General features: G+C 42.5%; 1 protein-coding gene across 10 annotated transcripts in view; it reads left to right on the top strand.

The window, feature by feature from the left end:
* Positions 1 to 17960, top strand: part of ANKHD1 (ankyrin repeat and KH domain containing 1) — a 182546-nt gene that overhangs the window by 62552 nt on the left and 102034 nt on the right. For all 10 annotated transcript variants that reach the window (XM_045027030.1, XM_045027032.1, XM_045027031.1 and 7 more), the window contains exons 4-6: positions 8992 to 9139; positions 11323 to 11470; positions 14947 to 15180. In XM_045027030.1, coding sequence (XP_044882965.1) covers positions 8992 to 9139; positions 11323 to 11470; positions 14947 to 15180 — 530 coding nt within the window. The remainder of the gene's footprint in view (positions 1 to 8991; positions 9140 to 11322; positions 11471 to 14946; positions 15181 to 17960) is intronic.

The following is a 17960-nucleotide window of genomic DNA, read 5'->3' as shown; positions in this document are numbered from 1 at the left end:
CATTCCCATGGAGGGTATGTCTACACTGCAGTTAAACACCTGCAGCTGGCCGGGCCTGGGCTAAGGGGCTGCAGCCCAAGCTCTGGGATCCTCCTACCTTGCAGGTTCCTGGAACCTGGGCTCCAGTCTGACCTCAAATGTCTACATCACAATTAAATAGCCCGTTGGCCCGAGCCCTAGTCAGCTGGTGTGGGCCTCCCACTGGTTTCTAATTGCAGTATAGACGTACCCTAGAGATGCTAGGGTTTTTTGCCATAACTACTGCCGCAGCAGCTTTGAGGGTTGTCTTTTTATGAAACCAAAGGTTAGATAGCTAATTGTCTGGGGTAGTTCTCATAGGATAGTTATCTGCCAGAGGCTGTTGCTCTAAGGTTTTGGAGGAAAAACTAAATTTCCTAATACTTGTCCATGAAACATCTGTCAACTTGATTAATCAGGAGAGTATGGCTGCCCCAATGCCCCAGAATCAAGTGATTGTCTTAAGTCCCAAGGAAGCATGCTTTCACATCACTCCTTCAGTAGGAAAGAGAAGTGTCACTTTAAGCTGCTGAAGCCTCAGTATCTTCTACTTTCAGTTTCCCCTCAGATATTTGACATTAAGGTGGTAGTGTATGTGGGCCTGGAGGAAACTTGAATAATTGTTGAAATACAGTGTTGTACACACTGCAGAACTAAGTGTGTAAGATTTGAGGTACTGTTCATGGGGAACAGTTCTTCAAGGAATTTAGAAATGGACATAACTTAATTAAATCACACACACTATTCAGTTAACATCTACAAAGTATGATGTTTTTAATTATTGCATCTTTAGTCTTTAAATATAGCATCATAGATGTGCCTGGCTCTTTTCAAACATAGGACAAGGCCCTTACCCCTCAGTTTATCATTTGTTAGACAAATAACATACATGTAAATCCATAACATGGGCCTCTGAGGGAAGGAATGGGGTAGTGTATTGCAAGAGCATTTTTACATTTACTTTTTTTATAGATGTTTAAGGCCAGAAGGGCTAGTTATGATCATCTAGTTTGACCTTGTATAACACAAGCCATACAATAATTTGTGCGTTTAGCCCACTGAGTTGATTATGTGAATTTTTTAAAATTATATCATTAAAATAATATACATCATTTAGTCTTGAGAATAGCATAGGGAGTGGGCAATACTTGAGCAGACAGCAAACAGGAAGAAGAGTTTGGAGAAGATGTATTCTTTGTGTCAACTAGAGGCAAGGTCAATGTCCATAATATTCATATTGCTTTGTAACTTCTGTTTTTCATAGTCTTTGTTGCTATGAGCAGATTCAGCTTCAGTTCGATTCCTTAATAGGTGGGCTTGAATACACTGCCATGTACGCAATATATACAGCCAATTCTTTGTATAAAATACTGACTTTGATTAGGATAATAAAATGATTGGATCTATGCACTGTTGTATTTTACAGTATTTCTCTAAATGGAAAAAAATCAAATGGTGTGACCTCTGTCTGCAGTAATAGTCTCACCCTGTCTCAAAAAGGGTATTGCAGAGTTCCAGGGGGTTCAGAAAAGGATGATGAGTGTTTTAAGGGCATGGAGAAACTCTCGTAGGAAGAGATTTTTGTTTTTTGGGGTGAGGGAGATTGTTTCTCCGTAGAAGGGAGATGAAGATGTGTAAAAAGATTAAACTAATGAATGTTCTAGAAAAGGTAGATGGGAAACTTCTACTCTCCTTGTCTCATAACACAAGAGCAAGGGGAGTATTCAGTGAAATTGAAAAGCAGGTGATAAATTCAAAATTGAGAAGGAAATACTTTCACTTATCATAAAATCATAGGACTAGAAGTGACCTTGAGAGGTCTAGTCGAGTCCCCTGCACTTAAAAATCTCCAATGATGGAGATTCCACAACCTACCTAGGTAATTTATTCCAGTTTGGAAGTTTTTTCTAATGTCCAGCCTAAACCTCTCTTGCTCCAATTTAAGCCCATTGCTTCTTTTCCTATCCTCAGAGGTTAAGAACAATTCTTCTCCCTCCTCCATGTAACAACCTTTTATGTATTTGAAAACGGTTATCATGTCCCCTCTGAGTCTTCTCTTTTCCAGACTAAACAAACACAATTTTCCCTCATAGATCATGTTTTCTAAACCTTTAATAATTTTTGTTACTCTTCTCTGGACTTCCTCCATTTTGCGCACGTTTCCTGAAATGTGGTGCCCGGAACTGGAGAGACTATTCCCCAGTTGAGGCCTAATCAGCATGGAGTAGAGCAGAAGAATTACTTCTCATGTCTTGTTTACAACACTCCTGCTTATACATCACAGAATGATGTTTGCTTTTTTTGCAACAGTGTTACACATGTAACTAGATTGTGGAACTCGCTGCCACAGGAAGTCAGAGACAAAGAACTTCACAGAACTTTGAGAGGGATTGGATCTTTATTTGGATAACAAGAACATCCAGAGTTGTTTGAATTAATGCAAATAATATTTTGGAAAGGTTATAAAGCTTAAGGCTGAAGCCACTCTAAATATTAAGGATTGGGATAAAACCTTTCTGATGGGTAGATTATGCCAAATCTGCCTACTCTGAAGTTTCTTGAACCACCTTCTGCAGCATCTGGTGCTGTTTTTTTGTTGGAGACAGGATACTGACTAGGTGGACCAGGAGTCTGATCCAATATGTCAGTTACTGTCACATTACATTGTTAATCCTATATTTAAATGTCTGCTGTAGTCACTGAAGGGAATCACAAAAAGCTCGGTCTGGCAAATGACTTCCACCTCCTTATCAGCCCGGCTCCAAGGGTTCTTATCTGGCAACTACTAACATTTTCATTGTCTGAGAAGGGTGAATCTCTCAAGTGAGAATTATTTATAGGGATTCAAAGAGTAGTTAAATCATTGGAATTCTTTGGTACTTTGTTGGAAATGGAAATTCATATATATTCCTGAATTAACAAGTGAACTTTCTCTTCCTATCAAAGTCTGTACACTGAGGATGATAGAGGAGAGGCTCTGGAGTCAGCTTGTGTACGTGTCAGAAAATAAATGGGCCCAATTTCTCTCTTGAATTTTATGCCTCTGTGCCAACCAGTCCTCGCTTTGAAGGCAAATTTCCATGTCTTATAAATAAGATGCACTGGCAGGAACACATCTCTCTGATTGTTCTGCTGGAGTTGATCCTACAGTTATCTGTGTTGGTAATCATGACTAAGGCTATGCTTCAGTCACGGGTATTTTTAGTAAAAGTCATGGACAGGTCATGGGCAGTAAACAAAAAATCACAGTCCGTGACCTCTCCATGACATGTACTTTATACCCTGACTAAATCCTGGGTGCTTGGGAGTGGCCTAGGGGGCACCGTGGGTGCTCTGGGGTGGTGTGGTAGGGCTGGCAGGCTGCTTATCAGGCTCACCGGAAGTGGCGACATCCCTCGCCTCCTCGGCGGAGGCGCGGCCAGGGGGGCACCATGCACTGCCCCAGCCCCGAGCACTGCCTCTGCAGCTCCCAATGGCCCTTAAAACTGTTGCTTAAGGTAATGGCTAAGTATTTCCTGAGCCTTGAGGTCTTTTATGGTGACAAGAGCTGGGGGCATTGGTCATGACGACTTGATAGTTAGAGAATAGTAATACTGTGTAAGGACCTTTTGCCCTTTTTATCCTTCTTGAATTGGCATGTCAGTCAGTTTCCAGTATATTTTATGCTGCTACGCTGGTGCATTTTCACTTTGGAATGTAAGAGGTACATTGACTGCTCTAGACTTCCTACTTTTTTTTGTCAGATTTGGGGTTCTTGAATGAGAAGGAGCTACAGAATACCCACCCACCTCCCTTCCTTGCAGTGTTAGGGCTAGTCTGCACTGGCAATACTAACGTGCCTTGTGTGGTCATGGCGCAGCGCTGAGAGATACCTCTTCCAGCGCTCTAATAAACCACCTCCATGAGGGGCATAGCTCCCAGCACTGGAGCACTGTTTACACTGGCGCTTCACAATGCTGCAACTTGCTGCGCTCGGGTGGTTTTTTTTGTTTTGGTTTTTTTTACACCCCTGAGCAAGAAAGTTGTAGCGCTGTTAATTGCCGTGTAGCCAAACCCTTAGTTGAGGTATCCCAGTATGATGGAATGTTAAATAAATAAAATAATGAATCATAGAATCATAGAATCATAGAATTCAAGATCAGAAGGGACCATTATGATCATCTAGTCTGACCTCCTGCAAGATGCAGGCCTCATATGCCGATCCACCCACTCCTTAAGCAAGCGACCCCTGCCCCATGCTTCGGAGGAAGGCGAAAAAGCTCCAGGGCCACTGCCAATCTACCCTGGAGGAAAATTCCTTCCCGACCCCAAATATGGCGGTCAGCTGAACCCCGAGCATGCGGGCAAGACTCTCTAGCCATACCCTCTGGAAAAAGCTTAAGGATATCATATCATTGACCCATTGTACTATTTACGAGTGTGGCACTTAATTGACCTATTGACTAAGCCCTTTATCCTATCATACCATCTCCTCCATAAACTTATCTAGCTTAATCTTAAAGTCATGGAGGTCCTTCGCCCCCACTGTTTCCCTCGGTAGGCTGTTCCAGTATTGCACTCCCCTGATGGTTAGAAACCTTCGTCTAATTTCAAGCCTAAATTTCCTGACTGACAATTTATATCCGTTTGTCCTCGTGTCCACATTAGCACTGAGCTGAAATAATTCCTCTCCTTCCCTGGTATTTATCCCTCTGATATATTTAAAGAGTGCAATCATATCTCCTCTTATCCTTCTTTTGGTTAAGGAAAACAAACCGAGCTCCTCAAGTCTCCTTTCATACGACAGGCCTTCCATTCCTCGGATCATTCTAGTGGCCCTTCTTTGTACCCGTTCCAGTTTGAATTCATCCTTCTTAAACATGGGAGACCAAAACTGCACACAATACTCCAAATGAGGTCTCACCAACGCCTTATATAACGGGACTAGCACCTCCTTTATCCCTACTAGAAATACCTCGCCTAATGCATCCCAAGACCGCATTAGCTTTTTTAGCGGCCACATCACATTGCCTACTCATAGTCATCCTACGATCAACCAAGACTCCTAGGTCCTTCTCCTCCTCCGTTACTTCCAACTGGTGCGTCCCTAGCTTATAACTAAAATTCTTGTTAGTCATCCCTAAATGCATAACCTTACACTTCTCACTATTGAACTTCATCCTGTTACTAATACTCCAGTATACAAGGTCATCCAAATCTCCCTGGAGGATATCCCGATCCTTTTCCGAATTGGCAATACCTCCCAACTTGGTGTCATCCGCAAACTTTATCAGCCCACTCCTACTCTTGGTTCCCATGTCAGCAATAAATAGATTGAATAAAATCGGACCCAAAACCGAACCTTGAGGAACTCCACTGGTAACCCCCCTCCAACCCGACAGTTCCCCCTTCAGTACTACCCTCTGCAGTCTCCCCTTTAACCAGTTCCTTATCCACCTCTGCATTTTCATTTCGATCCCCATCTTTTCCAATTTAACCAGTAATTCCTGATGCGGTACCGTATCAAACGCCTTACTGAAATCCAGATATATTAGATCCACCGCATTTCCCTTGTCTAAAAAATCTGTTACTTTCTCAAAGAAGGAGATCAGGTTGGTTTGGCACGATCTACCTTTCGTAAATCCATGCTGTAATCTGTCCCAGTTGCCATCGGCCTCATGCTCCGTAACCACTCTCTTTTAAAAATTTTTCCATGATTTTGCATACTACAGATGTTAAACTAACAGGCCTGTAGTTACCCGGGTCACTTTTTTTCCCCTTCTTGAATATAGGAACTACATTAGCTAATCTCCAGTCAAACGGCACAATCCCCGAATTTAGAAATTTATTAAAAATCATTGCCAACGGGCCAGCAATATCACTTGCCAATTCCCTTAATATTCTAGGATGAAGATTATCCGGGCCCCCCGATTTACTACCGTTAAGATGTTCCAGTTTGGCTTCTACCTCGGATACCGTAATGTCCACCCCCATATCCTCATTCCCATCAGTCCCTCTATCACTATTCCTTAGCCCTTCATTAGCCTCATTAAAGACCGAGGCAAAATATTCGTTCAGATATTGTGCCATTCCAAGATTATCCCTAATCTCCACTCTGTATAAAGTTTAAAGCGGTCCCACTTCTTCTTTCTTGGTTTTCTTCCTATTTATATGGCTAAAAAACCTTTTGCTATTGATTTTAATCCCCTTCGCTAGGTCCATCTCCACCCGTCGCTTTGCCTTTCTCACTGCTTCCCTACACCCTCTGACCTCAATAAGGTAGGTTTCTTTGCTGATCCCTCCCATTTTCCACTCCTGGTACGCTTTCTGTTTTTTCTTAATGACCCCTCTAAGACGCTTGCTCATCCAGCTCGGTCTAAAACTGCTACCTACGAGCCGTTTTCCCTTTCTCGGGATACATTCCTCTGACAACTCCTGCAACTTCAACCTGAAGTAACCCCAGGCGTCATCTGCCTTTAGATCCCTAAGTATGTTAGTCCAGTCCACTTCCCTAACTAGTCGCCTTAATTTAGTAAAGTTAGCCCTTTTAAAATCATAAACCCTAGTCTCAGATGCAATATTGATTATCCTCTCATTTATTTTGAAACGAATTAGCTCATGATCACTAGAGCCAAGGTTGTCCCCTACAACTATTTCCTCAACAAGGTCCTCGTTACTCACCAAAATCAGATCTAAAATGGCATCCCCCCTCGTCGGTTCATCAACCACTTGATGAAGGAATTCATCAGCTATCACATCTAGGAAAAGCTGAGCCCTATTATTATTACTAGCATTTGTTTCCCAATCTATATCCGGGAAGTTTAAGTCCCCCATGATCAAGCAGTTCCTATTAGTATTTACCTCCTTAAAAACATTAAAGAGCTCTCTATCCGACTCCAGGCTAGATCCCGGCGGTCTATAGCACACCCCAATCACTATCCCGGGTGAGGCTCTGGTAGTTTTCTTCCCCAATGTGACCATTGCCCAAACAGACTCCGTATTATCCATTGCATTGCTAGTTATTTCATTACATTTCACCTTATTATTGATATACAATGCTACTCCCCCACCTTTACCTTTGCATCGGTCTTTCCTAAACAGCACATACCCTTCCATACCTGTACTCCAGTCATGGCTACCGTTCCACCATGTTTCGGTTATTCCTACGATATCCGGTTTCAATTCCCGGACCAGGAGCTCCAGTTCCTCCATTTTATTACCTAAGCTTCTCGCGTTGGTGAACAAACATCCTAATTTCTGCTGTTGGGCTCCTCTCGCTCTTTTCACCCAACTCGGTAGGGACACAGTACCCCCAGTATGACCTGTTGATCTAGTATCCGTCCCCCCCCTCTTCCTTACACCTAACCGTCCCCCTCTGGCTATATCTGTTGTTATTTTGTTGTTCTTACTCCCAATGTATAGATTTGGCGTGGAGAGCACCAGGACCTCTCCCAACCGTCTCCTCCCAGTGTCTAGTTTAAAGCTCTTTTAATCAGATGAGCCAGCCTCCCTCCTAGAAGTCTACTTCCTTCCCTACTTAGGTGGAGCCCATCCCGTGAGAACAGTTGTCTGTCCCCAAAAGCCTCCCAGTGCCCATACATCCCAAAGCCCTCCTTGTAACACCACTCCCTCAGCCAGCTATTAATCGTCACGATCCTCTCACCCCTTTGGCGCCCTTCCCTAGGGACAGGTAGGATCCCACTGAAGATCACTTGAGCCTCAATTTCCTTAAGTGTCTTACCCAACCTGGCATAGTCTCCCTTGATCCTGTCTAGCGAGGATCTAGCAGTGTCATTCGTTCCCACATGAAGGATGACCAAAGGGTTCTTACCTGCTCCTCTTAGGATCCTTTTCAACCTCAGGTCCACATCCCGTATTTTAGCACCCGGTAGACAGCACACCCTTCTGTTCTCCGGATCGGCCCTGGTCACAGGCCTGTCCAACCTTCTCAGTATGGAATCCCCAATCACGTAGACCTGCCTTTGCCTGGGGACAGTGCGGTCCTCTAACCTATCCTCCGTCCCCCCTGGCTGCAAGCTCCTTCCATTCCTATCATCCCTTGTGGTTCCCGTTAAGCCATCCTGTATCCTCCCTGGGCCCAAACTTGGTGCTACCTCCATAGACTCCTCCCCTCTTTCTATGGGACTGGCCGCTCGTCTCTTTTTCCTTGGCCTCCCACCGTCAGCTACCATATTTTAATTTATTATTCCAGATAGGCTGCAAACTTCAGTGGCTTGAGTTTCTTTGGTATTTTTTAAAGGTATAGTTAAAATTTTGGCAGTCCAAAAAAATCAAATAACTAAGGATAATTTGTCATATAAATGTTTTTGTATAAACATTCATTACTTATTTAATTTTTTTCCTTCCAATAAAATAATTCATGCAGTAGGAATAGAAAAGTCTTGTGGATAAAGCAGAGGACTGGCAGGTGGGAGATCTGGTTTATTCCTAGTTCTGCAACAGTATTCAATGTGACCTTAGGCAGGTCACTTAAGCATTGTCTATACTGGGAATTTGCCTCATTCTTGCAGTCAATGGTAGCTGCTGTCAAAACTGCCCCAGTACAAACCTCAAGTGTACACAGGAAAGCTGCAACTTGAACTAGTGGAGATTCTCTGCTTGAAACTGGGATGAGCTAAGTTGGTGCATATTATAGCTTCCCTTGTCTGGACCTGGGATTTGCACCAGTGCAGCTGTGTCAGTGGCTAGCCACTTATTTCAAAATCGAGGCAAATTCCTATTAGACCATTTGTGAAAGGGAATAATAGCTCCTACACAGAGGTGTTGAGCTGTTATTTGTTTTGAAAAGCACTTTGCCTTTCTGTATCACTTTCTGAAAGACACTTTCAAAGTGCTAACCCGCAAACTAGCATGTCAATTAAGCAAAAGTCTTTTGACTTTACCTTGACTTTACTGTTGTTTATCAGAAAGCTTACTACCTGTTTGCTGTAGAATTATTCCTGTGTGTTCATTGTATGATAAATAATTTTCCAGTCGCAGTTTGGCAGAAGCATGCTCTGATGGGGATGTGAATGCTGTCCGGAAGCTGCTGGATGAAGGAAGAAGTGTAAATGAACACACCGAAGAAGGAGAGAGTCTCCTTTGCTTGGCCTGTTCAGCTGGGTATTACGAATTAGCACAAGTAAGTAGAAAATACACAATCACTTACGACTGAGACTTTAAATACAGAGTGCTATATGCCTGAAACTCTTCGAAAGCCAAACATTTTAGTCCTTTTGATAAGAATGGATTTTGTACTCTAAAAAGAATATAAAGTAAAATATAGTGCAGTTCACTTTATTACATGCTCAACAGCCTTTGACAGTTTTCCACTAAATATGCTTTTTACAAGCCCTCAATCTAAAGAAGAGGGGGTAACAAATAAGACATGCTACAACGTAAATGATCTTGTTTGAAAATTACATCTTGTATGTGTTCAAATGATCTGCCTCTAGTTTCCAGGCACATCACTCCAGACATAATCAAGCTGTACTGCCAAATAGTCATTCTAAGGCCTGGTCTACACGGAGGGAGGGATCGATCTAAGTTATGCAACTTCAGCTATGTGAATAATGTAGCTGAAGTCGACGTACTTAGATCTACTTACCACGGTGTCTTCTGCGGTAAGTTAACAGCTGATGCTCTCCTGTCTACTCTGCCTGCGCCTCTCACCCTGGTGGAGTACCAGAGTCGATGGGAGAGCGCTCGGCTGTCGATTTATTGCATCGTGACCCCTGCTGGATTGATCGCTGCCCGTCAATCCATCAGGTAATGTAGACAAGCCCTAAGATTCAGCCCCTAAAGGTGACTGCAAAGCAAAAAAAAAATTTTTTTGATCTTACATTAATATTTTATTCAGTCATTTCTAAAACTGGGACTTTTTTCTGGCTGATGTATCAGCATTGTTAACTAAATTCTAATGCCAGTTAACATCTGCATTATCTTCAGATTCTGTCTTCAGTTACATTTGTGCAGCTCCATTGAAGGCTATTACTGGTGGTGAATCACAAGCCAGAAAGCACCTAGCTTGACTCAGTGATCCCAACATGAGTTTATTGGGAGAAACCTATTTGCAAGTAAATTGAACAAATTTGTGCTGGAATCATTAATGCATAAATGTAGCACATCTCAATTGCAACAAACTCACTTTGAGTGGAACTGCTTTATCTGAAGTATTTGAAAACGTTAACTATATGTTGCAGTCTTTGCTTATATTTTTGGTTTTAAATATTGTAACATGCGAAAAATGTGGAAGAAAAATAGCATAGTGCTCTACTTGGGCAGATGCAAGTAGCAGTCATGACTGGCTCTGGACAGATCCATATCTAGTTCTTTACCAAAGGTAAATGCTGTGATACAAAGCTTTTAAAAGGAGCGGGGAGAAAGAAGGGAAAATAGTTTTTAGGGCTGGTCTATGCTACACAGTTGGGTGGACGTAAAGCAGCTTATGTTCACCTAATTGTCAGTGTCTACACTACATCCCTCCTCCCATTGATGTAAGTGCCCTACTACAATGACATAGAATCATAGAATATCAGAGTTGGAAGGGACTTCAGAAGGCCTCATCTAGTCCAACCCCCTGCTCAAAACAGGACCAATCCCCAGACAGACTGTGGCCCAAATCCCTAAATGGCCCCCTCAAGGATTGAACTCACAACCCTGGGTTTAGTAGGCCAGTGCTCAAACCACTGAGCTATCTCTCCCCCCCAAACATAGCAACGTAACTCCACCTCCACAAGAGGCATAAGGCTTATGTCAGTGTAGTTAGGGCTATGCAGTGTCTCTCTGCTCTCTTGTCAATTTCGTGCCAGGAGCCATAAAATTGACAAGAATGTCCCCGCTCCCCGGAGAGCAGGGTAGCTGGACTTTGATCCCGGCTGGGAGCTGGCGTGAGAAGCCCGGAGTGACTTTGGATCTCAGTCTCAGCTGAGAGCCACCTGCCAGGAGCCAGGCAGCCTATTTCAGGGCTCAGTGGGCTGTGAAATTGACACGGGTGTCTGGCTCCCTTTTGGGAGTGGGGGATGAGAGAACCCACTGGGCACCCAGAAGCCTGCCGGCTAGCCAGACAGCTGCCAGTGAAGCTGCCAGACCAGGCTATCGGCTCCCCACACTGCCCCTCTTAGGTCAGTGGAAGCATTCTTGCTGAGGACATGCACCACCAACCCAAGGAGGGTAGTGCAGGCATGTACTACCGCAGTAATTACTGCAGTGGCTGTAGGTCAACTTAAGTTTGTAGTGTAGACATATCCTGAGTCCCCTCATAATTAAAGGAGCAAAACATAATTGTTAAAACTCATTTAAGTGAACTTCTGTTTGTTTGTCCAGGTGCTACTAGCGATGCATGCAAATGTTGAAGATCGAGGGAATAAAGGAGACATAACTCCACTAATGGCAGCTGCCAGTGGAGGCTATGTAGACATTGTAAAACTGCTGCTTGTTCACTGTGCCGATGTCAATGCCCAGTCTTCAACAGGTAAGTATGGAACAGCAACTGGATGAATTAACAAGATTAGCACGTACCAATCAGTCCCAGCTTCTTACTTGCATGTTTTGAACTATTTGATTTTTTTTAAGTACGTGCTGCTTTCATTTAATAGAAAATACAGTACAAATTACTTCAATTCAAAGGGTAAAACAATCATAACTGTTACAGGGCACCAAACAGGAGCCATAATTGTTCAGCTGAAACTGAACACCTGAGTGAAACCAGATGGCTCTTCCTTAGTCCTTAATTCTAATGCAAAAGCATTTTATCTACTGAAGACCCCTGTGACGTAGGGTCACCAGTAAAACAAATTGGAACAAATTAAGCCTAAGATATTTTAATATAATAATTCAGTAACTAATACTTACCAGAACTGCAGTTTCCTTATGATTTATGTTTAGGGGAAACCCTTGCAAAAACACGGCCAACCATTTCCTCCATATATCAAAGAAATTTTGATTGAACTGTTTAGTTCTTATGTGATATTTTTTTAGCCCAAATTTCAGTTTAACCCTTTGTTCAAACTTTGTATAGTTCAAGCACTTGCCCTTTTTAACTGTAGTTTTATTCAGATCCCTGTTAGCAAGCTTAAAGTGAAATAGGGTTTCAAAAGATGACTTTGAGAGAGAGACTCAGATTTTTATTTTTACATTTAGATACTACGGCTCTTTAATTTGGTTGGGTGAAAAAATGATCAATTTTGAAAACTGATCAAATAACTGCTTCTGGAAACTAAAAGTTTAAGGAGGTTTTGGTGTAGTCTAGTGCAGGGGTCCCCAACCCCCGGTCCGCGGCCCGGTACCGGTCCGCGGCCTCTTACAAACCGGGCCGCGAACCGACCCAGTGGACCTCCCGCAGGCGTGCCTGCGGGAGGTCTACCCGAGCCGCGGGACGAGCGCTCCCTCCGCAGTCATGCCTGCGGGAGGTCCGCTGCTCCCGGGGCTCCGGTGGACCTCCCGCAGGCATGACTGCGGACGGTTCGCTGGTCGCGCGGCTCAGCTGGACCGCCCGCAGGAGGTCCGAGGTCCGAGCCGCGGGACGAGCGCTCCCTCTGCAGGCATGACCGGTCCCTGGTCCTGAAAAGGTTGGGGACCCCTGGTCTAGTGCATTGTTCGTTCCTTGTCCATAGCAAAAAAAAAAAAACCTGTGTAGTGATCCCAAATACTTTTTTCTGCAAGAAGTTCTTGCTTTTTATGTCAGTTTAGGGTAGTTTGGGAAGTTTTCTAATGTTTGTCTTGTTTTTTGTTAATATGATAGGAAACCATTAAACTACTTTTGAAATGCAAAACACACTATTTTTCATGATGGAGAATTAACCAAACTTAATTTGCCACAACGCCATTCATTTAACATGTAATTCATTTGATGGAAGACTGACAAGGGTGGTAAACATTGCATTTCAGGATAAATAGAGGAAAGCCAATTTCAAATAAGCTTCAGGCATATAGTTATTGCAGATCTGGAGAACTGAAGGAAAGAGTTGCTACTTACTAGAACAGTGATACTCAGACTGAAGCTTTGAGTTGCAAGTGGCTCTTTAATGCGTCTCCTGTGGCTCTTTGAAGCACATGTTATTAAAACATTCTGATTTAATTATTAAACAGTCAGGATGCTTTTACCATGTTAACCACTTGTTGCTGATAAAATAATACTTCATCAGTCATTGTAGCAAATGAAACAATGAATTCACACTACTATGTCTCTTTTGGGTAATGTTAATTGCTAATTTGACTCCTGAACTACTGAGGTCTGAGTATCACTGGTCTAGAGCAGTGACTCTCAACATTTCCAAACTACTGTACCACTTTCAGGAGTCTGATTTGGCCTGTGTACCCCAAGTTTCACTTCATTTAAAAGCTGCTTCCTTACAAAATCAGACCTAAAAATACAAAAGTCTCACAGCACACTCTTACTAAAAAATTGCTTACTTTCTCATTTTTACCATATAATTATATTCCAATTGATTTCTTTCATAAATATTGTACTTCCATTTCATTGTATAGTATATAGAGTAGTATAAACAAGTCATTGTCTGTATGAAATTGTAGTTAGTACTGACTTCACTAGTGTTTTTTCTGTAGCCTGTTGTAAAACTAGGCAAATAGCTAGATGAGGTGATGTACCCCCTCTGTGTATCCCCAGCCATATTGTGTACCACTGGTTGAGAACTAGTGGTCTAGAGGAAGGAAGTGGTAGTAGATGATTCTGTGTCCCCATGAGTAATTTATGCCATAATTAGAGAGAGGCATTTATATCTGTGATTTGCTTGTCTGGTGAAAGAGTTCTGAAGAGGGAAAATGAGCTGTTTTGAAGAGCAGAAGTTCAATCTGTAGTCTGCTGAAATGGACTCCAGGTGCTTGAGATAACTAGGATGCTTTCCTGAAAATGGAAACCCAGAAGTTTTCAAGGATACTATAATTCACTAGTAGAAATAATGAGTTTGAGCAAATAAACCAGGGCTTTTAACCCATACCTCTGTTGAAGGTATTTTAGAAAAGTGGAATTTTGGGAGATTAGGGAAGGTGAAAGAGTAGTATTAAAAATAAGCTAAACTTCATCTGGGCAGTAACTGAGAAATACTGCTAATAGACAAAATGTGGCCAATTTTTGAAACCAAATGATGCAGGGATACCAATATGATGGGTTAGGGGCAAAGACAGAAAAAAATAATGAACGGTTAAATCATTTACATAAATACTAGGCGTGTGGTGAAAAATGCTGAGGGAAGCGTTAGCCAGTTGTCAGGACTTGACTGTATTGGCTGAGAGAGATTACCAGCATATTGTTTACTGAAGGCAGAGGCCAAACAATGCAGGAATGATAGTATTTGAATAAGTTGAAAGATAAAAGGGTTGTTGAGTGTCTCTAGGTCTCCCAGAGAAGATAACATAGGCCAATAAAAGGTTTAGGCCAGTGTTTCTCAAACTGAGGGTGCCCCGTGTGTAGGGAAAGCCCCTGGCGGCCGGGCTGGTTTGTTTACCTGTTCGCTGCTCTGGGCCAATGGGAGCCACTGGAAGCGGCATGGGCTGAGGGACGTACTGGCTGCTGCTTCCAGCAGCTCCCATTGACCTGCAGTGGTGAACCGCGGCCAGTGGGAGCCACGATCGGCCGGACCTGCGGACGGGGCAGGTAAACCAGCCCGGCTCGCCAGGGGCTTTCCCTACACAAGCGGCGACCCCAGTTTGAGAAAACTGGTTTAGGCTGATAAAAGCAATCTTAGAACTAGGGCAATGTTTCAGTAAAATAGTTGTCTTATTGTTAATCTGTTTCTGAATCTTCTACATCACCTGAAATCATAGGTGAGAGGAAAATGCAAAAGTCTGCTCGGTTGATTTATGGTATAAATACTTAGAATTTTAATCTATCTATGTTTAAAATAGGTTTTGGTTTCGTTTTATTTACAGTTGGGGTTAGGGGAAAGAGGAGGGGGTTACTTACTGTATGTTCTTTTTATCTTCTCTTAGGGAACACAGCACTCACTTATGCCTGCGCTGGGGGATTCGTTGACATAGTGAAAGTGCTATTGAAAGCAGGTGCTAATATAGAAGATCATAATGAAAATGGACATACCCCCTTAATGGAAGCAGCTAGTGCAGGTCATGTTGAAGTTGCAAGAGTACTTCTGGAATATGGTGCAGGAATCAACACTCATTCCAATGAGTTCAAAGAAAGTGCACTTACATTAGCATGCTATAAAGGTATGGTATTTAAATCTTCATTTGTGAAGAAACTTTAGGTGACTTTCACCTTTTTTTTTTTTTTTTTGAGGATCCTTGTATTACACACATGACATTGTTAGATTTTTGTGCTTGAAATCTAACTAAAATTGCCAGACAATCTTTGTCAAGGTTCAAAAAATACCATCAGGAGCCTAATTAGAATGCTGGAGTTTAAAGTAAGCTAAATGTGAAAGTCAGGAAATCTGGTGTTAGAATCATAGAATATCAGGGTTGGAAGGGATTTCAGAAGGTCATCTAGTCCAACCCCCTGCTCAGAGTAGGACCAATCCCCAGACAGATTTTTGCCCCAGATCCCTAAATGGCCCCCTCAGGGATTGAACTCTCAACCCTAGGTTTAGCAGGCCAATGCTCAAACCACTGAGCTATCCTTCCCCCTTTTTGCAACTTTCTCGTATTCAATATACCCCACCTACCCTCCATCCAATGACATTGACACAGCATAAGAACTGTATGTTTTGTCGTGGCCATCACTATTGCAACAAAAACTGCATCTTTCTAAACTCTGAATCTTGTTGCAAATGATGGTGTTCTATACACATGCTGTCTCTCTCCTTTATAAAGAAAGTACTAGCACCCCAGTTGTTGTGAATGTGCTACTTAGGCATCTGCAGCCAGTATGTGGTAGAAGATATGTAATAGTGCTTATCTGTAATGGTAGGGTCGCAAAACCATTTTAGGAGTCTTAATGAGGTTGGTATAGTGGGTGGATGTCTTCGATTGGATTATATGGCAAATCATGGAGGGGTGTTGCTTATTTGATACTATGTTAAGGGTAGAAGTAAGATCTCTGGAGCATAGCAGAAATATGGATTTGGAGGTGATTAGGTTCTCCTAACATATGTTGGTTTGCAGGTCAGTAGATGGAGAATATGGGAGAGTGTCCTGGCTCATGCTGAAAATCAAGTATGGGGGAAAATAGTTGGGATTAAGGAGACTTGTGACTTTACTGACAGTGGATGAGGTTACATGTTGAAAATTAAGGCTGGTTGTAGAACTTAAATTCAATTTCCTGACTTGCAGACATCTAGCTTTCTTAAAATGCTTTGTTTTAAATGAAGTTTCCAACCAGAATTCTACGAAGTTTTGTTTTAGGAATGTTTTAGTCTGCTTTTAAATGCTAACGTCTCAAGTGTTAAAACATATCCCGCTCTCTGACACCAGAGGTTCAATTTAGGGCCCACCTTGAGATTTTTTCCCTGCAGAAAATCCAGACATACTTCCCTGAAGTATCCAGTATTATTGTGGCAGATATCACCTTAAGACTCAAAACCTGTCCCTTTGGTCCACCACCTTGGGCCTCCTGGGCTCCATGGTCTTCTCCAACGAGACATGTATGGAATTATTCTCCTCAGGTCTCTTTTGAGCACACCAGATTTTATTCCTCGGTCAGACAACCTACAAGCCCAGTTTGGGAAGCAGACTCTCAGAGATAATGGAAAAACAGGAAGGAAAAGCGTACATTGAGGAAATGGAAGAAGGTGACTTGTCACAATATCCACTGGAAACCTCCTACCCTATCCCACTTTATTGTATATCACTTATTGAAGACTACGAGTCCTTTAGGAGTTGCTAGGGAGAACAGAAAATACTCTGTATATTGTAGTGCAAGAGAAGGTATATATATTTTCCAATATCCATAATAAAGGCTCAACTTAAATGTATACGCCAAATTAAAAAAACATCATAAGAGGACCAAAAAAGTGCCACCGTGGCTAAACAACAAAGTAAAAGAAGCAGTGAGAGACACACAGGCATCCTTTATATATTAAAAAAAAAAAGCGCTGCAAGTTTCAGCGCTGTAAAGTGTGTGTGTGTGTGTATATAAAAATATAGTTTTAGTTAATAACGTTGCTAGTGAAGACATGCCTTAGTCTCAGTTCACCCACCAGACAGCCCCCTCCTCTTCTGCTACCTACCCACCCACCCTGCATCATCATCCAATCAACAAGTCTGACTTTCAAGTCAAGAGCCATGTACCAGTTCCACAGCTTATGTACCAGTTCCACAGCTTCCTTTTTCTCATCTCCATTTTTGGTTGCCACCTTTCCCATTTTTCTCAGGCATAGACTGGGATTACTTCAATGGGTGTTTGAGATTACAATTTCAGTCCTTGACCCCAGCTGAACTCTCTTCTATGTGCCTGTTTGCAGGTCCCATCTCATGAGAAACAACTGAAGGAAGAAGGTAGATTTTTTTTAACTTCAGCTAGGATCCATTAGAAGTAGTAACCCAGGAATTCAAAGTTTCTATTCTTGCTATTTTCTTATTCCCAGAAGAGGGGAAAGCAACTGAGGTGACTGAAGAAATTCATACACTTGAATTTCATCCATTCAAATTCAGAATGGCGAGGCTAGCTTTCTTCATTCTGTCTGTAGAAGCTCAGGATTGGCTTGTGACTCTTGGCCTTCAGGATGCTTATTGTCACATAGCTATTCACCTGGTCCTCAGAAAATATCTTCGGATCACAGTAGGATATGACCTCTGTTAGTACAGGGCCTGTCTGTAGCCCTAAAAGTATTCACGAAATGTCTGGCAGTAGGGACAGCACATCTTACATAAGGATTGCATGTTTACCTCTACTTGGGTAACTGGCTTCTGAGAGGGAAATCCTCCAGGAATTATCCAGTGGCCTGTCCAGAGACCTCAACCTGTTGCCCTCTCCAGGACTTGAGGTGAAATAAAAATAGTCATCTGTCACTTCTTCTCAGTCCATAGAATTTATAAGGACCTTTTATATT

The sequence above is a fragment of the Mauremys mutica genome, chromosome 8 (assembly GCF_020497125.1).
Source record: "Mauremys mutica isolate MM-2020 ecotype Southern chromosome 8, ASM2049712v1, whole genome shotgun sequence".
NCBI lineage: Eukaryota > Metazoa > Chordata > Testudines > Geoemydidae > Mauremys > Mauremys mutica.
Note: the sequence above shows the minus strand (reverse complement) of the source record. Positions and strands in the feature narration are given on the sequence as shown.